This window comes from Notolepis coatsorum, assembly GCF_963971535.1.
Source record: "Notolepis coatsorum genome assembly, chromosome: 2".
NCBI classification, from domain to species: domain Eukaryota; kingdom Metazoa; phylum Chordata; class Actinopteri; order Aulopiformes; family Paralepididae; genus Notolepis; species Notolepis coatsorum.
Window position 1 is genome coordinate 213023934 of NC_140166.1, and position 23884 is coordinate 213047817.

Here is a 23884-nt window from a genome sequence, read left to right on the forward strand (position 1 = left end):
GTGCTGGACTGGGCGCTCTCTCTCCCCTCAGGGTCAGCTGTGCTGGACTGGGCGCTCTCTCTTTCCTCAGAGTCAACTGCATAAGAAGAACATCAGCAAACAATAATAATGGCTTGAATTCATACAGCGTTTTTCAGCCTTTTGAAAACACCCAAAGTAGTAGTAGTAGTAGTAGTAGTAGTAGTAGTAGTAGTAGTAGTAGTAGTAGTAGTAGTAGTAGTAGTAGTAGTAGTAGTAGTAGTAGTAGTTTATTCAGTCATCATCTCACACAATACAATATACACCATCATTTAACAATATTTGATTTTACAGTGACTGAGAAGGTACAGACTGAAGCAATGCTTATATAGCCTATGCCTGTCCTATATTCTTAACAAAAATGTAAAAAAATTAAGACTCCAAAACAGTATTATAAAAGAAAATAGCAAAGAAAAACAGTATTATTCACCCTTGTAGTTTTCAAAAATAGCTTTACAAACCATTTTCTTAAAAACCAAAAGCGAATTACTCATTCTTAACTGTATATCAGCATTGTTCCACAAAGCGCTTCACAGAAACCATCAAGCATTCACACTCACACAGTCATACGCTACTGGTGGTCGTGAGCAGCATCAGCAAACACATCTTCCCTGTGGCAGACTGACGGAATCATGTCTGCTATTCAGCGCCAACCACCATCAACAACCTTCATAAATACATTCAACATTAATGGAATAGGCTAACTACCAACTTAGCTGTAGCAGTTAGCTGTTATATGCAATCACATTTGTTTAACTACGGGGTAGTAGTTGACCTAGTTGTTAGCTTAAGCTAGTTAGCTGTGGTTATCTACAAACATGTAGATGAGACTAATCGAGAACATGGCTAACTGTTGGGAATTCTAAGGTACATCTTATTTAAGCATGTAAAATGGCAACTAATCAATTCAATCAATTAGATTACCAATATTATATCAACATGAACATTTGAAAGGGAACATAATAGTATTTTATTTGAGTATTTACTATTATAATATTAGTAGCCAATTAATTTGCAGCCCGTCCTAGGTTCTGATTGGCTCTCTAGGTTAGCACTTTAGCTTCTGATGCTGTGGTGGGCACTAGTCCTAACATTGCTAACTAAACTTTTAGTCAGAGAAAAAACATCACGAGTCACGACTATTTACGTCCACGTGCTGTAAGGAATCAGGAATACGGAAAGCACATTGTCTTGTAATAGAATGTGACTGAAATCACTGCAAGAACTAGTATAGGCTAGCTAGCCCTCATGAACCGGCACACACCAACAGTAGAATATGCACTAGGCTACTGCACGCACCTGTCATGTTACTGTTGGTTCCTTCCACTTGAACTTCATCATCATTAGCAGCAGCAGCTACTCTAACGCCAGCCCTTCCTCTACTAAACATGTCTGTAATTTTAGAACATTGTTCTGCGTCTTTTATTAGCTATTCTAGCTTTTTCAGCTCCACCCTTTCTTTTTTTGCATTCTCCATTTCTGCGCTTCTAGGCCTACTCGCGGTTGGGAGGAAACGTGAATCTCATTCACTGATGTCTCATGTCTCATTCAAGACTGGCTAACAAAAGCATGTCTTTCACTTAACACCAAGAAAACAGTGTGTATGATGTTCACAAAGTCACCAGTAGAGGTCACTCACTCTAATGTGTTTCTGGGAGAGGCGGAGCTGGACATTGTACATTAATTCAAGTATCTTGGGGTCACATTGGACTCTACATTGACCTTCAAAAAGTAATGTGAAGAAAGTGACAAACACAGTCAAGTTTAACATCGAAAACTTCAGGCAGATCAGGCCCTGCCTGCCAGTTAATGCTGCAAGGATGTTTCTGCATTCAATGATTTTATCACACATCGAGTACTGTTTTATCAACTGGTCTCTTTCATATGTCACTACTCTTACACCAATAGAATTACTCTACAAAAAAGCCATAAAAGTATTTGATAGGAAACCAATTTCATTTCATCACTGTAATGTTTTAGAAAAACATAACATGCTAAGTTTCGAGAATTTCCAAGTTTTCAAATATACTTGCTTCATGTACAAGGTTCTGCATGGACTTGCCCCTCCCCCATTGAATGAGTTCATCCAACAGAAAGCAGACACTGGCATTACCACCAGGGCCATCAGTAGAGGGGACTGTAAGGTGCCTTTTCGGTATACTACCATTGCAAAAACTGTGTTCTCTGTTAAAAGTGGTAACTACTGGAATAGCCTACCAGTTGTGATTAGAGAGTGCCCTACATACTCCATGTTCAAGACCCATCTTAAACTGCATCTTAAGGCAAACCAGAACTGTGATCATTTTTAATCTGATTTAGTTTATGCAACTTGTTTATTGTTTTATTGCCGGCCCACACACTGGCCCACACACCGGCCCACATAATGGCCCACACACCGGCACACATACGGCCCACACACTGGCCCACACACTACACCGGCCCACACACTACACCGGCCCACACACTGGCCCACACACTGGCCCACACACCGGCCCACACACTGGCCCACACACCGGCCCACACACCGGCCCACATACTGGCCCACACACTGGCCCACACACCGGCACACACACTGGCCCACACACTGGCCCACACACCGGCACACACACTGGCCCACATTAGTGGCCCACACACCGACTCACACACCGGCCCACACACCGGCCCACATACTGGCCCACACACCGGCCCACACACCGGCCCACATACTGGCCCACACACCGGCACACACACTGGCCCACATTAGTGGCCCACACACCGACTCACACACTGGCCCACACACCGGCCCACAGACTGGCCCACATACTGGCCCACACACCGGCCCACACACCGTCCCACATACTGGCCCACACACCGGCCCACACACTGGCCCACATTAGTGGCCCACACACCGACTCACACACTGGCCCACACACCGGCCCACACACTGGCCCACATTAGTGGCCCACACACCGACTCACACACTGGCCCACACACTGGCCCACACACTGGCCCACATTAGTGGCCCACACACCGACTCACACACTGGCCCACACACTGGCCCACACACTGGCCCACACACCGGCCCACATTAGTGGCCCACACACTGGCCCACACACTGACCCAAAAAAAAAAGTTAAAAAAAAAAAGTTTAAAAAAAAGTATAATTTTTTTTTTTTTTTTTTTTTTCTTTTTTTTGGACCAGCCCACTTTGGTTCCGGCCCATCGGGATTCGTCCCGAACGTCCCGATGGCCAGTCCGCCACTGCATATGAATATACATATGACCCAATAACATTAACTATTTATGTTCTTATTCAATGGCATTAACAATTTATGTTCCTATAACTAAATAGTTATGAATCTGAAACATGGGTTACACGCACACTACCCCCTACCGTCGGTCTGGGAGGGCAGAGACTATCACATGCAGGGCCGCCTCAGGGGGTGTGCGAGCAGTGCGGTCGCACAGGGCAGGGCCTCGCGGGAAGGGGGGCCTCGCAAAAAAAAAAAAAAAAAAAAAAAAAAAAAATATTTTTTATTAATTTTTTTTTTATTATTTTTTTTTTTTTTTTTTTTTTTTTGCGAGGCCCCCCTTCCCGCGAGGCCCTTTTTCATCACAGACCTAAAATCTAGTTTTGCTTATATGCTTATATATTTCACATTAGACACGTTTGTAGAATGTGTCTGACTTGTTCCTGGGTCTGCAGTCCTGCAGCTGCAGACATACTCACTATTGGAGCTCAGCCTCTGGGGTTCTGCAGCAGCATTGGTTTCAACGAAGGGAGTGGTTTTTCTTACATCATGTGTAGACAGTGTAGACGGCGGCAGCGTGAGTCGGCTGCGTTTGACATTTTCGCGCGTGCAGCTTTTGACTATGCTTAGTTATGCCCAATAGCCAAGACGAAGAAAGAGGTCGGTCATTATCACGTTAGCTAATCTATCCAGAGGAGCGCGGCGAGGCGAGTGGATGTCTTTTCAAAAGAAGCAATACGCCGAAAGGTGTCCAGTCTGCCGGAAAGTACTCGAAGAAGAAGAAGAAGAAGAAATTACACCGTGGGGCCAAGAAAGTTTCCTTCCACGTTGATACTGCGTTATGGTGAGTGACCGTGAGTCAACATATGATTATATACCCGCCGTGGATCTGTCTTTCTCTATCTGGAGCCAAACTGGTCGACGAGCTAATACTACTAGTAGCTAACGCTAACGGTGTGTGCCTGGTGGTGAGCGCACCTGGCTGTATGCAGCTACATAGAGCCACGTGCCTGATTGAGCTAACTGTTAGCCAGACGCCATGTGTGGGCTGGCTGGCTGGCTGTCGGCCCACCACGTCCTCCCCACACCCAGTCTCCTCGGCCGGAGCCGTGGCCCCCCGTACTATACCAGGAGGGAGGGGTGGGGAGCGAAGGTGGAGGGAGGCGCGCTGAGGCCTTTCGTCAACGTGGAGACCTGTGTTGCGGCCTTTCGCCCTGCGCCGTGCAGCCAGGTAACTAAGATTAATGAAAATGTCATGACATTACCCCACTCTTACTTCCTTCCCCTCCCGAATGTTTTGTTAATAACGATGTTTTTTTCCAGGCAAAACATATGCTACTTCACAACATTTGGAGATACGACATGTGCTGTGTGTGAATGGTGTAGCTTGTGTAGCTTGTGTAGCTTGTGTAGCGTTGGGCCATAGGCCAAAGCTGTGTGTGGCCTGGTGTCACAGAGTACCTGGCTAGCCTATTTAGCTGATGTCGGCCATTGGCTCCTTGCTTTGGTTTCTCTGGTATACCCTGCTCTTCTTGTTGGATTTAAGTGTTGATCCTTGTCCTTTTGAATCTGTCATACATGCTCTAGTCTCTAACACACACACACATGACAAACACACATGTTCTCTCTCTCTCTCTCTCTCTCTTTCTAACACACACAGTCTGCCTATGGCGGCCTTTCTCGATGGCTAGGCTGTGCTCAAGGATCTTCAGTCACAGTGCTCAGGTATTCTGCCACTGTGTACTCTCTGTTTAGGGCCAAATAGCATTTCAATTTCTTTCCAATGTGTCTCTCTCTCTCTCTCTCTCTTTTGATCTTTGTCCTTTTGAATCTGTCATACATGCTCTAGTCTCTCTCTAACACACACACACATGACAAACACATGTTCTCTCTCTCTCTCTCTGTACACTGTATATTGACTGTAGAACGGGAGCTCTCTTTCGCTCTCTCTTTTGCTATATGTTGACTGTATCATGCCCCGCCTCGGGCAGCGCTATTATTTAAGAATATGTTGACTGTATATATATAAAAAAAAAAAAAAAAAAAAAAAATATATATATATATATATATATATATTTTTTTTTTTTTTTTTTTTTTTTACCTTTTGGGGGGGGGGGGGGGGGGGGCCTCGCGTTAAATCTCGCACAGGGCCTCGCATTTCTCCCAGGCGGCCCTGATCACATGCTTCCTCCGACACATGTGTAGCCAGCCCACCGCTTCTTTTCACTGGGGGAGTGTAACGTGTGGAAGGATCACACTACCTCTCCCAGATCCTTCCCTCGTTGTGGAGGCGCCCCGACCGAACTGTAGGAGTCGCTGTTTACAACGACCAGGACCCACCCCACTGGCTTTCCCACCCGCTGACACTGCCAATTGTGTCAGTATGGACGGCCGACCAAGCCGGAGGTACCGCAGCTGGATTCGATCCCACTGTCTCTGCGGTGGTAGACAGGCGCTTAGTCCGCTGCGCTACCCGTCCGCCCAGTACACTAGATTATTGACTAAAAAATCAACTGCAACAGCTACTGGGACCTTCCGGGAAACGGAAGCAGAGTGAGTTATTATACCACGAGCAGAACTGCCATGTAGATTGTATTTTTTCACAGGAGTTGGCAACAGAACAAGGATAATTGACATAGCTAAGGTGTCATCAGCCCTTGGCACCAATGTGTGTTCAGCACTTATTGCGATCCATACCTTCTCAGGTTGTGACTCTACACGTGCCTTTCATGGCAAGGGCAAGAGGAAAACATTTTCAAACATTTGCAAATTACCAAGCAGCTATAATGAGACATTCATTGAAAGCTGTAATGTGTGCCTCTTCACCCGTTGGAAATGGGTGGCACATCGAGGATGGGGAGTTTACATTTACATTTACATTTAGTCATTTAGCTGACGCTTTTATCCAAAGCGACTTACAAGTTCTGTATGACAAGTCATCAGGAAGGGCACAACTCTATCAGCTGAGTAACAATGTTCATCAAAGTGTTGAGTGCTACAGTGTAGGTTAGTTTATTAGGACAAGTGCATGACAGTAAGGTTAGTTAGGGTTAGATATATATAGATATATATTTTTTCTTCTTCTCTTTTTTCTTTTTAATTCAGATAATGGTTGAAGAAGTGCGTCTTTAGTCGACGGCGAAAGATTGGACGGGTTTCGGCTGTCCTAACTGGGGTGGGTAGTTCATTCCACCATTGTGGGGCAAGGACTGAGAATAAGCAACTTCTCTTTGATGACCCTCCCGGAGCTTGGATAGGAGTAGGTCTGAGGCGGCCAGAAGATGCAGAGCGTAGGGGTCTTGAGGGTGTGTAGTTAGAGACCATTGACCGGAGGTAGGCGGGAGCAGTTCCCTTTGCCGCACGGTATGCTAGGTCGAGGGCCTTGAAGCGGATTCGTGCAGCAATGGGGAGCCAGTGAACATCCACCTACCTGAACATCCATCTACCTGAACATCCACCTACCTGAACATCCACCTACCTGAACATCCACCTACCTGAACATCCACCTACCTGAACATCCATCTACCTGAACATCCACCTACCTGTACAGTAAATGGTAAATGGTGCATTTATATAGCAGCTTTTATCCAAAGCGCTTTACAATTTTGTTCCTAAAATTTGACCCATTCACCCACACATTCACACACCAATGGCGGAGGCAACCATGCAAGGTGCCAACCTGCTCATCAGGGGAAGTTAGGGGTTAAGTGTCTTGCTCAAGGACACTTCGACACGCTGCCCGGGAGGAGCGGGAATCGAATTGGGAACCTCCGGATTACCAGACGACTGCTCTACCTCGCAGCCGGATAGCTTTCTACTGAACGCACAGAGAGGGAATTGTTATCTTATCTTCTTGTCTATTTCTCATAATGTTGTCGAGGCTGCCTCCTCGAGTACCGGAGGGGACACGTGATGCAAGGCTTCATCCACATTGCAGCCGGCTTGTGGGAGGCATGGCCTAACAGCGTTCGAGACAGGGGAGGGTAGAATTGGACAATACGAAATTGGGGAAGGGAGAAAAATAGAAAATGGGGAGAAAAAGTAGATAAAAAAAAAGGAAAATGTAATTAGAACGTTATTCCACATAATGGGCCGTTGGAACAGACGAAAGTCACAGCACTTTGCGAGCATCTAGCGCAGGGGTGGCCAACCCGTGGCTCGCGAGCCGCATGTGGCTCTTTGCCCGTCAATGTGTGGCTATATATATATATATATATACAAATTTAAAATGTGTGACTCAAACCCACATTTCATTGTGGTAAACCTCATATTTTTATATTCAGAGGTAATTATATAGTTTACACTGTTTATTTTTCTCATATTTCTCATATAAGCTGTCGGGTCATCTGACCCGTTCCCGGCGGGAATCAGTGACATTTTCTCCATGGCTGTGCTAGTGTTAAAAGGGCATGCGTTTACTTAGCTGAGGAGGGAGAGGCCAGCCTCCTCTTCCAGCCTCCTGATCCCACTCTGCTCTGCTCCATCTGCACCATTCATTATAAATCTACAGATGGACATTTCAAACTCAGATAAATTATGAATTGACAAATGTAATTTTATATATAAATATGTACTCTTCCTCCAAAGCCCCATAAGCACATTGAGAAACCTGACACTCTCTCTCCCTCAGATCCTCTCCTCTAGTAGAGACACGCTGTGTACACACACACACACACATACACACACGCACGCGCGAGCGCGCACGCCCAGATACAGACAGGCATACTGTTCCGACTCCCTCACCCCTCGTGAGTAACAACAGGGCTGGTCTGTGAGGAGTTAGGAGTAACAACAGGGCTGGTCTGTGGGGAGTTAGGAGTAACAACAGGGCTGGTCTGTGAGGAGTTAGGAGTAACAACAGGGCTGGTCTGTGAGGAGTTAGGAGTAACAACAGGGCTGGTCTGTGAGGAGTTAGGAGTAACAACAGGGCTGGGCTGTGAGGAGTTAGGAGTAACAACAGGGCTGGTCTGTGGGGAGTTAGGAGTAACAACAGGGCTGGGCTGTGGGGAGTAACAACAGGGCTGGGCTGTGAGGAGTAACAACAGGGCTGGGCTGTGTGGAGTAACAACAGGGCTGGGCTGTGGGGAGTAACAACAGGGCTGGGCTGTGGGGAGTAACAACAGGGCTGGTCTGGGGGGAGTAACAACAGGGCTGGGCTGTGAGGAGTAACAACAGGGCTGGTCTGGGGGAGTAACAACAGGGCTGGGCTGTGTGGAGTAACAACAGGGCTGGGCTGTGGGGAGTAACAACAGGGCTGGGCTGTGAGGAGTAACAACAGGGCTGGTCTGGGGGGAGTAACAACAGGGCTGGGCTGTGAGGAGTAACAACAGGGCTGGTCTGGGGGAGTAACAACAGGGCTGGGCTGTGTGGAGTAACAACAGGGCTGGGCTGTGGGGAGTAACAACAGGGCTGGGCTGTGAGGAGTAACAACAGGGCTGGGCTGTGGGGAGTAACAACAGGGCTGGGCTGTGAGGAGTAACAACAGGGCTGGTCTGGGGGAGTAACAACAGGGCTGGTCTGTGAGGAGTAACAACAGGGCTGGGCTGTGGGGAGTAACAACAGGGCTGGGCTGTGAGGAGTAACAACAGGGCTGGTCTGGGGGAGTAACAACAGGGCTGGTCTGTGAGGAGTAACAACAGGGCTGGGCTGTGAGGAGTAACAACAGGGCTGGGCTGTGGGGAGTGGGCGCAGGCGGTACAGGCCAAGGGAGCATGTCTATGTTCCCCGGGTCCTATGTTCCCCGGGTTCTATGTTCCCCGCTTTGATTGATTGATTGATTGAACATTTTAGACCACCAGCCCTGATTCCAAACTCTAACCTTAACCAGTTCGAAAGAGGGCCTAAGCTTAACCGTTCGAAACAAGGCGGACATTAATAATTAATAAAATAATACAAATTTATAAAATGTTCAATCTATTAATCAATCAAAGCGGGGAACATAGAACCCGGGGAACATAGGACCCCGGGGAACATAGGGATGATCCCCAGGCCAACACGAAGCCAACCGTGTGTCTGTGTCCATGGTAGGCCACCAGAAGTGTTGTCGCAGAAACACCAGGGTGCGGCTAATCCCGGGGGGACAGGTGAGCCTGGAGGAGTGTGCCCACTGTAGGACAGCCGAACGGGCGGAGTCCGGGATGAACAGGCGGTTAGGCGGACCTTTTCCGGGGTCGGATTGGGCACGCTGTGCAGCCCTGACTGTGCATTCAATGTCCCAGGTGATAGCAGCTATGAAGCAGGAGGGTCTGGGTCAGAACCGGACAAGGCATCAGGTTTAACATTTTGATAGCCCGGGTGATAAGACAATGTGAAGTCGAATCTCCCAAAAAAGAACGCCCACCGGGCCTGATGGGAGTTGAGACGTTTAGCAGACTGGAGATAGGCGAGGTTCTTGTGATCGGTCCAAACGACCGCTCCCTCCAGCCAGTGACGCCAGAGCCAGCAGCTCCCTGTTGCCGATGTCATTATTTCTCTCCGCTGGGGATAGACGTCGAGAGAGGAAAGCACACGGGTGGAGCTTATTATCCGTACGGGATGCTTGTATGCTTTCGGCAACCAACCCTCCCTTCCGCGTTGCTCTGATTGGCCTACGCCCGCGCATGCGCATGAGCCGCGATAAGCCCCTCAGGAGTTAACCTAATTTATACAAATGGAAGTATTGATTTCGCCGTAACGAATCATTAAAAAAATATACCGTTAACTGGTATATGTTGTTTCTTTACACATATGTTGGATTGATGAATTTAAAATGGGGGACCCTGATGTAAACAAGACGAAAGTCTTTCTCTGGTCTGCATCCCCTTAAAAATTGTGTGTATTGAGCTGTACTGTATTGTACCCATTCTGCAATCTGTTACTGTAATAACATTTTCAATCAATCAATCAATGGATTTATGCAATTTATTCAAATGACATGTCGTCAGCTTGTGACTGCAACTTGTTTTTGTTCGCAGACGACTCAGCCCTGCTGGTCTCTGACAAGAACAAGTTACAGGTTGAAAAAACCCTCAGCTCGAAACTAGGCAAAATCTGCATATGGCTCTCTGATAACAAACTATCATTACACATGGGCAAAACAGAGTCCATTCTCTTTGGCTCAAATAACAAACTCAGCAAGACCGACGGCTTCTCAGTTACAGTGGGTGACAATATTGTCACAAGGAAAATTACCTACCTGGGCTCCATCCTAGAGGCTAATCTTTCCTGTGACAAAATGGCATCCAATGTAATAAAAAAAGTCAACCAACGAACTCGATTCTTGTACCGGATCTCCTCTCTGGTAAACAGGAATACCCTGAAGACTCTGGCAGGGAGCACTCATACAAGGGTACCGTACTACGACTATGCTTGCACCTCATGGTACCAAAGCACCTCAAAGGCGCTAAAAACTAAATTACAAACATCTCAAAACAAACTGGTCAGACTACTGCTTGACCTTACTCCTAGAACCCACCTCACCCCTGCCCACTTTGACAACCTAGGATGGCTTAGAGTAGACGACAGAGTACAGCAACTTGCAATGGGCCTGGTCTACAGTGGTTCCCAAAGTCGGGGTCGCGACCCAAAGGTGGGCCGCGAACAGCCACGGGTGGGCCGCGAGATGATTTAAAAAAATAATTTTTTTTTTTTTTATTTTTTTTTTTTTTTTTGTCAGGCCACTGAACTTAGAAGCAGGCCAGGACAGTGTTTCTAGTTGTATTCTAAAATTCTATTCCATTGTATTCTAAAATGTGACTATATGGTTTTATATTAACTTAATAAATAAACAAAAACGAAAAATCTACTTATTTCAACGAACATTTCAAACTAAATAACAGATTATGCACATAAAACGCTGAAAACAACCGAAGCAACAATAGTATTTTAATGAGGCTATTATTATTATCATTATTATTTTGCAACAAGTTAGCCCTCTCATAAATAGCACATATAAATGAATAACTAACTTGAACTAACTTAATAGGATTGAAGTGATATTTGGCTTAAAAAATCGGTCGCCTGGCAAAAAAAAAAAAAAAAAAAGCCTGACGATGTGCATTGGGCCGCGGCTCTCTGACGCCTTATTTTCTGGGCCCTGGCCTGAAAAGTTTGGGAACCCCTGGTCTACAAGATACACTACACGACCAAGGTACCCATGTACATGTCAAAATACTTCCCAAAGGTCAGTGAATACCACGATCACAACACCAGAGGGAGCTCCACAAATCATGTTAAACCCAGATTCGGCTCAAACAAGGGACTAAACACGTTTTGCAATTATGCCACATCAATGTGGAACGCCCTACCCAAAGCTGTAAAGGAATGTGAATCACTACCCACTTTTAAAAACACTCTCAAAGAACACCTACGGGAGACTGCAATTCGAAACTGGCCCATGTAAATGTCCTAACCCAACCCCCTCCAATGTACAGTAAATTACCAAGCATGGTTTTGTCAATATTCCAATGTACAGTTTTGCTTGTACAGTTGTACAGTGTTCCCCACCCACCCCTCCTACCCAACCCCCCCCCCCCCCCCCCCACCTCACCCACCGAACCACCTCCAATGTACAGCCCGACCCCCACCCACCCCACCTACCCAACCTCCCCCAATGTACAGTTTTTATGTCAATTGTATATACTCTTTTCTGGACTATTTTTGTATCACAAACAGTACTGTATTTGCAAATCTGGTATGTCATAAATGTATAGATGTCGCAGTACTGTCTATCTGTATGTCATGTATATGTCATATATGTCCTGATTAATTGAAAATGGGGGACCCTGATGTAAACAAGACGAAAGTCTTTCTCTGGTCTGCATCCCCTTAACAATTGTGTGTATTCAGCCGTACTGTATTGTACCCATTCTGCAATCTTCAATCAATCAATCAATGGAGGAGGTGAGGATGGACTCAATGATAGCTGTGTAAAAGTGCACCATCATCGTCTTTGGCAGGTTGAATTTCTTCAGCTGCCGCAGGAAGTTCATCCTCTGCTGTGCTTTCTTGAGGAGGGAGCTGATGTTCAGCTCCCACTTGAGGTCATCGGAGATGATTGTTCCCAAGAATCGGAAGGACTCCACAGTGTCCACTGGGAAGTCACACAGGGTGATGGGGTTGAGTGGGGCTGGGTTCCTTCTAGGGATGCACCGATATGAAAATTGGCCACCGATACCGATACCGATTGTTCAACTAACACAATCGGCCGATACCGATACCGATATTTGTGGCAAAAAATAAGTATTTGTAATTTTCTTTTATATAGGCTATATATATTTTTTTTAAATATTTTTTTTTGTAATATTTTTTTTTAATGAAACTACTGTATATTTGTATGTGTATGTTTGTATTTGTAGGCCTCTTTACTTACTTAAAAAAAGGAAACATCAAGAAATGTATGGTATTAATTCCACCATGCCATGTAGCACTATCCCTCTCCCAGTATCGTCTGGCGGCCTGCAGATGGATACTATTCTCTCAACCAATGCAATAGAACCATTTTGATTGACAGTCGATTCGGCCAATTACGTCACACCGCTAGCACCCACCTCCTGCTGTTCTTACCACCAATCGGCAAGCGTTTATTCATTTTCTACTTCCGGGCATGCCGCCATTGATCTGCTTGCGAGAACCACAACAAGCTAATACGTTAGCTGCCCGCCGACCAGCGCTCCACAAGATGACCAAACGAGACACAATGATTTTACTGCAACAAATGTTATAATAAAACAAAGCCTTTCTATACATTTGTCTGGTTGAAAACTTTATTAACAGATTGCAGAATGGGTAGTTGGGTACGGAATGAGCAACGGAATGGAACTGAGCTATGAACGGAGTAATGCCTTGCTTACTTGCTATCTTCGGGTAAATAATATGCTGATGTTATTGAACGTGTAACACTAACTATATAACGTTAATGCCACAAAACGAATGTTTGTGTCATTTTAACAGCAGATACTTTCTTAAATGCCATCTTCCCGAGAGAGGGGTGTTGACGGGGAGCTGTGATGGGTTCGCTTGGTTGTGTTATTAATAGCATTGAACAGCTAACCGAAAGCTAGCGTTAACTAACGTTAAAGGTTTAGCCATAACGTTACCTTGGCTAAAGTTGGGGCTATTCATAATCCAGCAATAATGGCTGCAGACCTGCAAGCAAAGTACAGCAAGTTGGCAAAGGAGTATTCCAACGTAAATCACATTTTCACCAGTAACGTTAGTCTTCCATCTCCCGGTAGCTCATGCTAGCTAACCTAGCTCATGTTAACGTAGTCACTGAGCGACCACCTCGCGTACACAATTAATGACATGTTGCGGACAGCCATATCGGTGACAATGTTTAGCTTTTAGTGCCAAATGATAAGAGTCTGAAGCGGAGTCTCAAAAGAGAATGTTGAATATTTAGTAGCAACTTTGATGCAGTAGCTTGTGTGTGTGTGTGGGGGACTGGGGGCGGCGCCGTTGTGCAGGACGCGACTGAATTTATCGGCTACTGCCATCGGCACATTCGAGCTTATCGGCCGATAGGCCGATTGCAGTCAACAAGGCACTTATCGGCCGATACCGATACCCGACCGATACATCGGTGCACCCCTACCTTCTGTAATCCACAACCATCTCCAGTGTCTTGAGAGCGTTGAGCTCCAGATTGTTCTGGCTGCACCAGGTCAGCAGATGGTCAATCTCCCACTTGTAGGCGGACTCATCCCCACTAGAGATGAGTCCAATGAGGGTGGTGTCATCCGCAAACTTCAGGAGCTTGACTGACTGGTTACTGGAGGTGCAGCTGTTGGTATATAGAGGAAATGGACATGTAAATGGACCTTGTAGAAGTGGAGCAATCTTCCATTTACTAGGTATGTATTTTTAGGCGGATTATCAGAAAATAGGGCTAGGGTTTAAGAGGATCTTATCTTATCTTGTCTTGTCTTGTCTTGTCTTGTCTTGTCTTGTCTTGTCTTGTCTTGTCTTGTCTTGTCTTGTCTATTCTTGTCTTGTCTTGTCTTGTCTTGTCTCGTCTCGTCTCGTCTCGTCTCGTCTCGTCTCGTCTCGTCTATTCTTGTCTCGTCTCGTCTTGTCTTGTCTTGCAGGACGAAGCTCTGACCACACAGCCAGAAGGTTAGCAGACCATATTCTACAGAATAAATAAACGAGCAATTGTATTCTTTCCACCTCCTCCTGGGTCTTAACCCAGACTTTGACAAACAGCAGTGTGCTACAAATAGACCTGGTGTGTGTGTGTGTGTGTGTGTGTGTGTGTGTGTGTGTGTGTGTGTGTGTGTGTGTGTGTGTAGGTGTGTGTGTGTGTGTGTGTGTGTGTGTGTGTGTGTGTGCGTGTGTGCGTGTGTGTGTGTGTGTGTGCACACAATCTCTGCAGTACTCCCCATACCAAAACCTTCCCTGGTGCGGTAACCATGGAAACAGAGAGGCAGTCTGGCTCAGCACCAGTGTGGCACCAAACTCTCGTAGAGCGTCAAGGTTTAATCTCAGGTTGTCATTCTGCGAACAAGTCAATAGCGGCGACGGACTCATCTCAATCTGTGGAGAAGAGGTCGATAAAGGGTGGTCTGCGACCTGACCATGTGATCTTAATCTGTCTGGTTCAGTCTGGTGCAGGTTGAATGATGTCACTGGGCTGAGCTGGGATCAGTTGAACAGAAGAAAAGTCTGTTTGCTCAGCTCCCCGTTCTCAGGGCTTCCTGATGACGAGAGGATATAATAATAATAATAATAATAATAATAATAATAATAATAATAATAATAATAATAATAATAATAATAATAATAATAATAATAATAATAATAATAATAATAATAATAATAATAATAATAATAATAATAATAATAATAATAATAATAATAATAATAATAATGATAATTATAATAAACTTCATTTGTATAGCACCTTTCATACAAGAATTGCAGCTCGAAGTGCTTCACAGCAGTAAAAAAAAGACAGGCATAAAATGAGCACAAAATTGGCAGAGCAAGAGCAATGCATAAAGTGCAGACATAAAATAAGTATAAAACCAGCATAAAATAGATAGCAGAAAAATAGACGAGGTCAAGGTAAGACATAGAGCATTAAATCACATTGTTTTTCATCTAACATCTTAAATGAATAGGCCTTGAGGTCTCTTCTGTTCAGTCAATGAGATGGTCAAATGGGTGTGAATGAGACCCCCGGGGGCTGGGTGGGTAACTGGGGGAGGGAGAGGGGAACGGGGGACACAGCTGCAGAAGATCAAACTACTCAAGAATTACCACAATACTATAGGCAGGGGTGGGGGAAAGAGTGAAATAATCTCATTGATGACTTTCTTCCACAGCCACAGCCATGCTAGAGAGTTTTCTTTTTGTGTTTTTGGTTCTTTCTTTACCTCTCTTTATCTAAATATTTGTGCATAATACAGATGGGTCTGATTGATATTATTATTGTTTTTTGTTTTTCTTTCCCAGTAGCATCTATGCTGTATGTTTGGATGTTTTGCGGATGTGTTTTCAATAACCTCGGTGTGGGGGGGATGGGGAGGGGAAGGGGAAATGAAAGGGGAAAAAAGAAAAGAGATGGAAAATGTACGATGTTGACAATTGTAAATGTACAAATTATTTTTCCTGCAATAAAGAAAAAAAAAAAAAAAAAAGTGTGCTCCTCTATGCCGCTGTCTGTTGGGGTGGTAATACCACGGCCAGGGATGCCAGGCGGCTGGATAAACTGGTCAAGAAGGCTGGCTCAGTGGTGGGGAGGAGACTGGACCCACTGGGGACCGTGGTGGAGAGCCGCACGCAGAGCAAGCTGCTGGCCATCATGGGCAATACCAACCACCCTCTCCACCACACCCTGGTGGGGCAGAGCAGCAGTCGCAGCGGACGGCTCATCTCCCTGCACTCACGGACTGAGCGGCACAGGAGGTCCTTTGTCCCCACAGCCATCAGACTGTACAACAGCGTAATATAGTGCGGGGGACCTGACCTCTGACCCACACACCTGTTTTTACACCTGTTTTTACACCTGTTTTTATACACTGTTTTATACACCTGCTTTTATCTAATCACGCTCCTATTAATATTGATGGATATGATTTAATTGAATTTTATCATGTGCTTATTTTTTAATTCATGATGCAGACATAACGTGTAATAACTGAATGAGAACTGTCAATGTCTGTATACTGTGTGAGCTGCGAGATACCCTGAATTTCCCCAAGGGGATTAATAAAGTATCTATCTATCTACAATGGTGGAATGAACTACCCACCCCAGTTAGGACAGCCGAAACCTGTCCAATCTTCCACCGTCGACTAAAGACGCACTTCTTCAACCATTATCTGATTTTTTTTTTTTTTTAAACTCTAACCCTAACTAACCTTACTGTCATGCACTTGTCCTAATAAACTAACCTACACTGTAACACGCAACACTTCGATGAACATTGTTACTCAGCTGATAGAGTTGTACCCTTCCTGATGACTTGTCGTACAGAACTTGTAAGTCGCTTTGGATAAAAGCGTCAGCTAAATGACTAAATGTAAATGTAAATATAAACCCAACAATATAAACAATCTCGACAGTCTTCGTTCCTGCCTAGACGACATCAAATGCTGGATGGCACACAATCTTCTACAGCTCAACCAGTCAAAGTGTGAAATCCTCCTTTTCGGCCCTCCGAACCAAACCAGTGTCATTGCCAGCAGCCTGGGTAACCTGTCTCCCCTAGTCAAGCCCTTTGTTAAAAACCTGGGCGTGCTCTTTGACCCCGAGTTTTCCTTCAATAGGCAGGTAAACTCGGTGGTGAAGGGGTGCTTTTTCCAGCTCCGGTCCATACCCAGGATCAAGGCCATTCTCTCCCCCTCAGACCTGGAAAGAGTAATTCGCGCCTTCATATCCTCACGCTTAGACTACTGTAACTCCCTGTACCTGGGGCTAAATAAATCCACCATAGACCGTCTACAACTCCCCCAAAACGCTGCCTCTAGACTGCTCACAAGTAGAACTCACATCACCCCTGTACTTGCCTCCCTCCACTGGCTCCCGGTGCACTTTAGAATAGACTTCAGGGTCCTTTTATTGGTTTACAAAGCCCTAAATGGTAAGGCCCCTGCTTACCTAGCAGACCTCCTCACCCCCTATACCAACGCCAGGGCCCTCAGATCGGCTGATAAGGGTCTCCTAACCACCCATAGGTCTAACTTCAAGTCTAGGGGGGGACGTGCTTTTGCGGTCGCAGCCCCTGACCTCTGGAACAGCATCCCCATGTCCATTAAATCTGCCCCCTCCATTGAGTCTTTTAAATCAAAACTCAAAACCCACCTATATCGCCTGGCCTTCCCTGACTCACTTTGACTCTTGCCTTAGTTGTTGACATGTTGTTTTTCCTTTGTCTATCCGTTGATTTTTTTTCTTCTGTTTATTTTATACTTTTCTTTGTTCTTAGCTTAGCTATGTGAGGCACTTTGGTTGACAAGCGTCTATGTATGTGTGTGTTTGTCAGGTGTCCAGTATCAGTGAGGAGAGATGATAGCCTCCATATAGAGAGAGTGATCTGCAATCTGCTTGGGTTGGAGGTGCAATTCCTAACAGGCTCAGCCATATGGATAAAAGTGCCCATATTATGTGCATTACACAAACCAAAAACAGATATTGTCGGAATTACTAGAAGAAAGAAACGTCACCACCTTTGGCTGATAGTAATTTATTCATTTATTAGGATTTCTTTTGGACTGGTCTAATAAATGTTTACAGTTCTTAGATGGATCCCCCCGCTGCCTCCTCCTCCTCCTCCAGGGGTCACTGCAGGGCGCCACGGGGAGCGGCGTACTGGCTCATGTTAGGCAGGCCATGCATTATGCAGCAGCTTAGGCCACTGCGCTGGATCTCCATGTCCTTGGCTACAGTCCACCTGTCGCTGTTCTGGTCGTAGCACTCCACGTTGGAGGTGGTCTTGAAGCCATTGTAGCCTCCGACCACAAAGAGCAGGTCGTCCAACACCCCAATGCCAAAGTTGCTGCGGGGGGTGAGCATGGGGGGCAGGGCGCGCCAGGAGTCAGTCAAGGGACTGTAGGCCTCCACGCTATCCAGGCGGTTTTCACTGTCAAACCCTCCCACCTGAGGACAGGACACATGAGAGGAATGTTTTAGTGTGTGTCTCAGGTAGACAGGCAGGCAGACACGTTATTAATCCACTTATGGAAATGAGGGCATCACAGCAGCATTGCAAGTCAAATGATAAAATATCTATAAAAATATCTAGTATAAAGCATTTGTCTCCATGTGCACCTACCACATAGACTTGACCTCCGTATGCAGCGACTCCCACTCCGATACGCCTGTTGCTCATGGGGGCGATCAGAGTCCACTGGTTGGTGTCTGGGCTGTAGCACTCAGCTGTGAGCAGACACTCGTCCCCCTTGAAGCCACCACAGATGTAAACCTGTAATAAGAAAGAATATTCTAATTTAGTTTATATATTCCATCTTATTTCATTCTACTTTAATTGTCTGTTAATGTTGATGCACCAAAGGACCAAGACAAATTCCTTGTATGTGCAAGCTTACTTGGCAATAAAGACATTTATGATTTCTGATTCTGAATGATACCAATCGCTTAGTTTTTAATGTGAACGTTCCTTGGGTTCATCTACCACACGTGTGTTCCACAGTTCTACCCACCTTGCCGTGGAGCGCTGCGGCGCCGGCATCGCTCCTGTGCTCCAGCATGGGTGAAGTCAGTGTCCACTGGTTGGTTTCAGGCTCGTAGCGCTCGGCGGTGTTCAGTCGCACGTGTCCGTCGAACCCTCCCATGGCATAGATACAGCCGTCCAACGCGACCACGCTGAGGTGACTGCGGCGTGAGTGCATGGGAGCCGCCTCCAGCCAGCTACGAGTGACAGGGTTGAACCTGCGCACACTGCTGAAATACTCTACGCCGTTTTTGCCACCGACGCAGTAGACCAGACCGTGGAGATAAGCGATGTCATGGTAGGCCCGGGGACTCTCCACCTCAACGCTCACGTCCATCCATCCACCAGCTCGGATATCATAAGCCTCCATGCCATTGGTCAGGCTGTCGCCACTAACGCCTCCGATGGCCAATAGAACCTCCTGGGGCAGGCGTGGGCGCGTCAGGGGGTTTGGGAGCCTGTCGGAGCCAGAGGGTTTCAGGACGCTGAGGATGAGGGCCCTGCAGTCGTGGCTGTCCCTCACCATAGGGTTGTTCTGGACGTTGTTATGGAAGTAGTCAGGCCTCATCAAGCCCATGCGAACCTGGGAAGAGACAAGCAGACAGTGGGTACAACTTAGACAGCGGTTGTAGACGGTTTCACTGGAATTCTGTTGCTAGGGAACGTTAGTTACCTTGGGCAGCAGCAAAGGGATGTGTGTTTTACGCTCCTCACAGGAGTGGTCGATCCAACGGAGGATGGCCTCGAACACCGTCTCCTCGTTCTTCACGTTTAGGTCATCCCTCTCGATGATGTCCACCAGTTGCTGCAGGGACAGCTCCACAAACTCCTGTGAGACACGCAGCATCTCCTCAAAGTGACACACGATGAAGAGATGGGCCTTGCGCCTCAGGTCAGGGCAGCAGTAGATGTCCGCGAACCTCCAGATGCCGACACAATTTTCCAGAGACAGCTGGCCTTCTAGGAAGTCATAGCATGCTCCTACTATGCCAGTGACGAGAAGCTGGTCTGCAGCCACCAGAAGCTCTTCCACGTTCTCTGCTGTCACCGGCACAAAGCGTGTGTAGGCGTACTCTATGATGAGCTGCATCATAGCCACGGACACCCCAGGGATAGTGTAGACTGGTTTCTCTGAGTCGCTCCAGCGAGTGAAGAGGGTTCTGTGGGATGCAGAGTATAGAGATATCTGATGAGTAAACAGTAAGCAACATTCTGTCCTGTGTACTAATATATTTTCACTGTAGAAGTATAGGGTCTTAGCACAGTAGAAGTATAATATATTTTCACAGTAGAAGTACAGTATAGTATCTTTTTACAGTAGAAGTAGAGTATAGTGTATTTTCACAGTAGAAGTACAGTATAGTATCTTTTTACAGTAGACGTACAGTATAGTATCTTTTTTACAGTAGACATACAGTATAGTATCTTTTTACAGTAGACGTACAGTATAGTATCTTTTTACAGTATACGTACGTATAGTATCTTTTTACAGTATAGTATATTTTTACAGTAGACGTACAGTATAGTATCTTTTTCCTAACCAAGTTAACCTGAACCAAGCTAAACTTACCTGAAATAGGCGCTGCAGCCACACAGGATGGCCTTGTGGGCGTTAAACTCAGTGCTGTTGACTTTAATAACCACATCACAGAACCTTCCCTCCAGACGCAGGTCATTAAGGATTGTACAGGACATTGTTTCCTTTTCCATGTGGTGATTTTTTTATTGTATCTATAGTATATAATTTATAGTAGTCTTCTGAGATCTGAGATCTTCTGAGAGAATTGTTGAATAGATACACAAATGTTCTAGAATGTTTGATTATGACATCATACTGTGACATCACAACGGAACATCATACTGTGACATCATACTGTGACATCACAACGCAACAAATTTTGAGGGGCATTTGAATAATATAAATAATATGTATGATATAATATAATGTAATGTTATATATTATAATATAATGTAATATAATAATAAAGTATAATATATTTAGCTCCCATTTGAATAATATAGATGTCTAAAAACATGACATTCTTTAGAAGTCTTAAAATATATATATTTTTTATTTAAATTAAAATAAATGTAAAATATTAATGTTATTTATATAGCACCATTCATACAAATTGCAGCTCAAAGTGCTTTACACAAAAAACGTAACAAAAGGATAAAAAAAAGAATAAGAAAATAATTACAATCACTCCATAACTAAGGATGGAAATTATAAGACATTAAAATGATAAAAACGGAGGCGGCTGAGTGGCGCAGTGGGCAAGGCGCTCACCACCTACGCAGGAGATGTTGGCATCGAGCCCAGCGCTCTGCGTTGCCACCGGCTTGGCCGGTCGTCATACTAACACAATTGGCAGTGTTAGGGGTCGAAAAAGCCGGTGGGTGGGGATTGGACGTTGTGGACAGCGACTCCTACAGGTCGGTTGGTGCGCCTGTACAGCAGAATCAGGAAGCATCGGGTGCAGCGTGAGCCTCCCTTGCGTTACTCCTCGCCACTGAGAGATTGCGCTGTTGAGGTGAAAAAATGCGACAGCTGCCTCCTCGTGTACCGGAGGGGACGCGTCTATTCGAATCCCAACCGGTTCATGCGTTTTGAGAATCTGATTGGCCACTGACGTGTCTGGTCATGTGACATGTGTGCCCAATCGCGTGACGCGCCCATTTCCGCCTCGACCAGCAGCAAACTACCTAACGCCTAGTTTATCACTGGTTAAGCTAAGGCAACTCTTTCGAAGTTGGTTAAGGTTAGAGTTTGGAATCAGGGCTGGCGTTCTATCGCCCTGCTCTAAGACAAACTCTAACCTTAACCAACTTCGAAAGAGTTGCCTAAGCTTAACAGGCGAAAGAACTTGCCGTCACACGATTGGTGCAACGAGAAACATCAGTGGCCAATCAGAGCGCAAAACGCGAACGCGGAAGCATGAACCGGTTGGGATTCGAATAGACACGGAGGGGACACGTGATGCAAGGCTTGGTCCTCATTGCAGCCGACCAGTGGGAGGCATAGTCTAGCAACGTTCGAGACAGGGGAGGGGAGAATTGAAGGGAGAATTGGCGAGGCGAAATTGGGATGGGAGAAAAAAATTTAAATAAGGAGAAAAAGTGGATAATTTTTTTTAAACGGTAATAAAACAACTAGATAAGATAGTAAAAATAGCTAAATAAGACAAACAGTAAGACAATAACATAAGACAATAAAATAATTACAAATAAAATAATAATAAAGGCCGAAAAATGTAATAGTTAAAATAATAAAATAGCAACATTAGATAGTAAACAATAAGAAAACATGTAACACTAAAATAAGACATAAAAAAGAACAAATACAATTATTTAAAAAAAATACATAAAACAATGATAACAATGATAATAAGATATTTAAGTAAAAATAATAGAAATAAAGAAAAATAAGACAACAAAATAAAGATAATAATTAATTTAAAATGTTTTTTTTATAAGGTATGTTTTGAGCAGTGCCAACCGAGTGTGCTGTCCTAATGACCTGCAGGAGTGTTCCACAGTTTTGGGGCGTAGCAGCTGGAAGCACTGATCACAACATGTTAGGTCACCACTTGTAACTCTGCTGTGGACACTGAGCACCCGGCTCTATAGCAGACACAGGGATAAAAAGAGGGAGTTTGATTGATTGATTGAAAACTTTATTAACAGATTGCAGAATGGGTACAGTACAGTACAGCTCAATACACACAATTGTTAAGGGGATGCAGACCAGAGAAAGACTTTCGTCTTGTTTACATCAGGGTCCCCCATTTTCAATTCATCATAACATATATGACATACATGACATACAGATAGACAGTACTGCTACATCTATACATTTATGACATACCAGATTTGCAAATACAGTACTGTTTGTGATACGAAAAGAGTCCAGAAAAGAGAGTATATACATTTGACGTAGAAACTGTACATTGGAGGAGGTTGGGTAGGTGGGGGGTGGGGGGGACTGTACATTGGAGGTGGTTGGGTGGGGAGGTTGGGTAGGAGGGGTGGGTGGGGGACACTGGACTTGAAATGGTACCTAAATTGTACCTCATCCCATTTCTGCTTTGCACTATATAGTATATTGTATATTAGTATATTGCATAGTATATTGTATGGTAACTCAGTTACTTCTATTCTGCATTGAACATTGTACATATACTGAACACTTGTGTCTACGTACGTGACTTGTTTTTTTTTACATGCTATACTTATTTTATTTCATACTTATCTTTTTTGTCTAGCACAGTCTCTGGAGCGTAACAGAAAGAAGCATTTTGTATAAAAGTATTCTGTACTTCTGTATGACAACTATTAAAGAAACTTGAAACTTGAAACTTAAACTTGAAGCAGTTCCTTGTGAGCCAGGCCAGTGTCTCCAGGTCTTGAGGAGAGAGGACGAGTTAGACACGGTCAAAGAACATGAGATCCAGGCGAACAACTAGAAGCATCAGAAGAGAGAATACGAGCAAAGTAACACGACTAACTGGTAACGAGAGTTTACGATCTGACAGCTTCTCCACGTCTGGGGCTGCCTTGCTGAACACCACACCTGCACCTACTTGACCATAATGAGAGCGGGAGAAGGGGGAAGAGAGACAGGGGGAGAGGAAGGAGCACTGCCAGGCAGGAACCATGACAATATGGGACAGACCTTTCAGGAATCTTCAGATTTTGCAGTTGGGGAGATCACCTCCATGAGTGAGGACCACTAGTTTTACAAGCCATGACACGCACGCACGCACGCACGCACGCACGCACACACACACACACACACACACACACACACACACACACACACACACACACACACACACACACACACACACACACAAATGTGAATTTCACTAAAAGCGTTAACGTTTCTCGCCTGGACACGCTACTATTTCCAAATCAAATGTATATAATAGGTATTATGTTTCATCATGAATGCATGAAAGGGGCGGGGGGGGGGGGGGGG

General features: G+C 45.2%; 1 protein-coding gene across 1 annotated transcript in view; it reads right to left on the reverse strand.

Moving 5' to 3' along the window:
• Positions 1 to 23561, reverse strand: part of LOC311223738 (uncharacterized protein) — a gene marked incomplete at both ends in the record, with an annotated part of 41701 nt that extends 18140 nt beyond the window's left edge. The window contains 8 exons of the mRNA XM_084308510.1: positions 12167 to 12304; positions 13839 to 14010; positions 18124 to 18228; positions 18322 to 18329; positions 18505 to 18654; positions 18893 to 19415; positions 19560 to 20063; positions 23437 to 23561. Of these exons, the coding sequence (XP_084164636.1) occupies positions 12167 to 12304; positions 13839 to 14010; positions 18124 to 18228; positions 18322 to 18329; positions 18505 to 18654; positions 18893 to 19415; positions 19560 to 20063; positions 23437 to 23561 (1725 nt within the window). The remainder of the gene's footprint in view (positions 1 to 12166; positions 12305 to 13838; positions 14011 to 18123; positions 18229 to 18321; positions 18330 to 18504; positions 18655 to 18892; positions 19416 to 19559; positions 20064 to 23436) is intronic.
• Between the last annotated feature and the right edge of the window lie 323 nt (positions 23562 to 23884).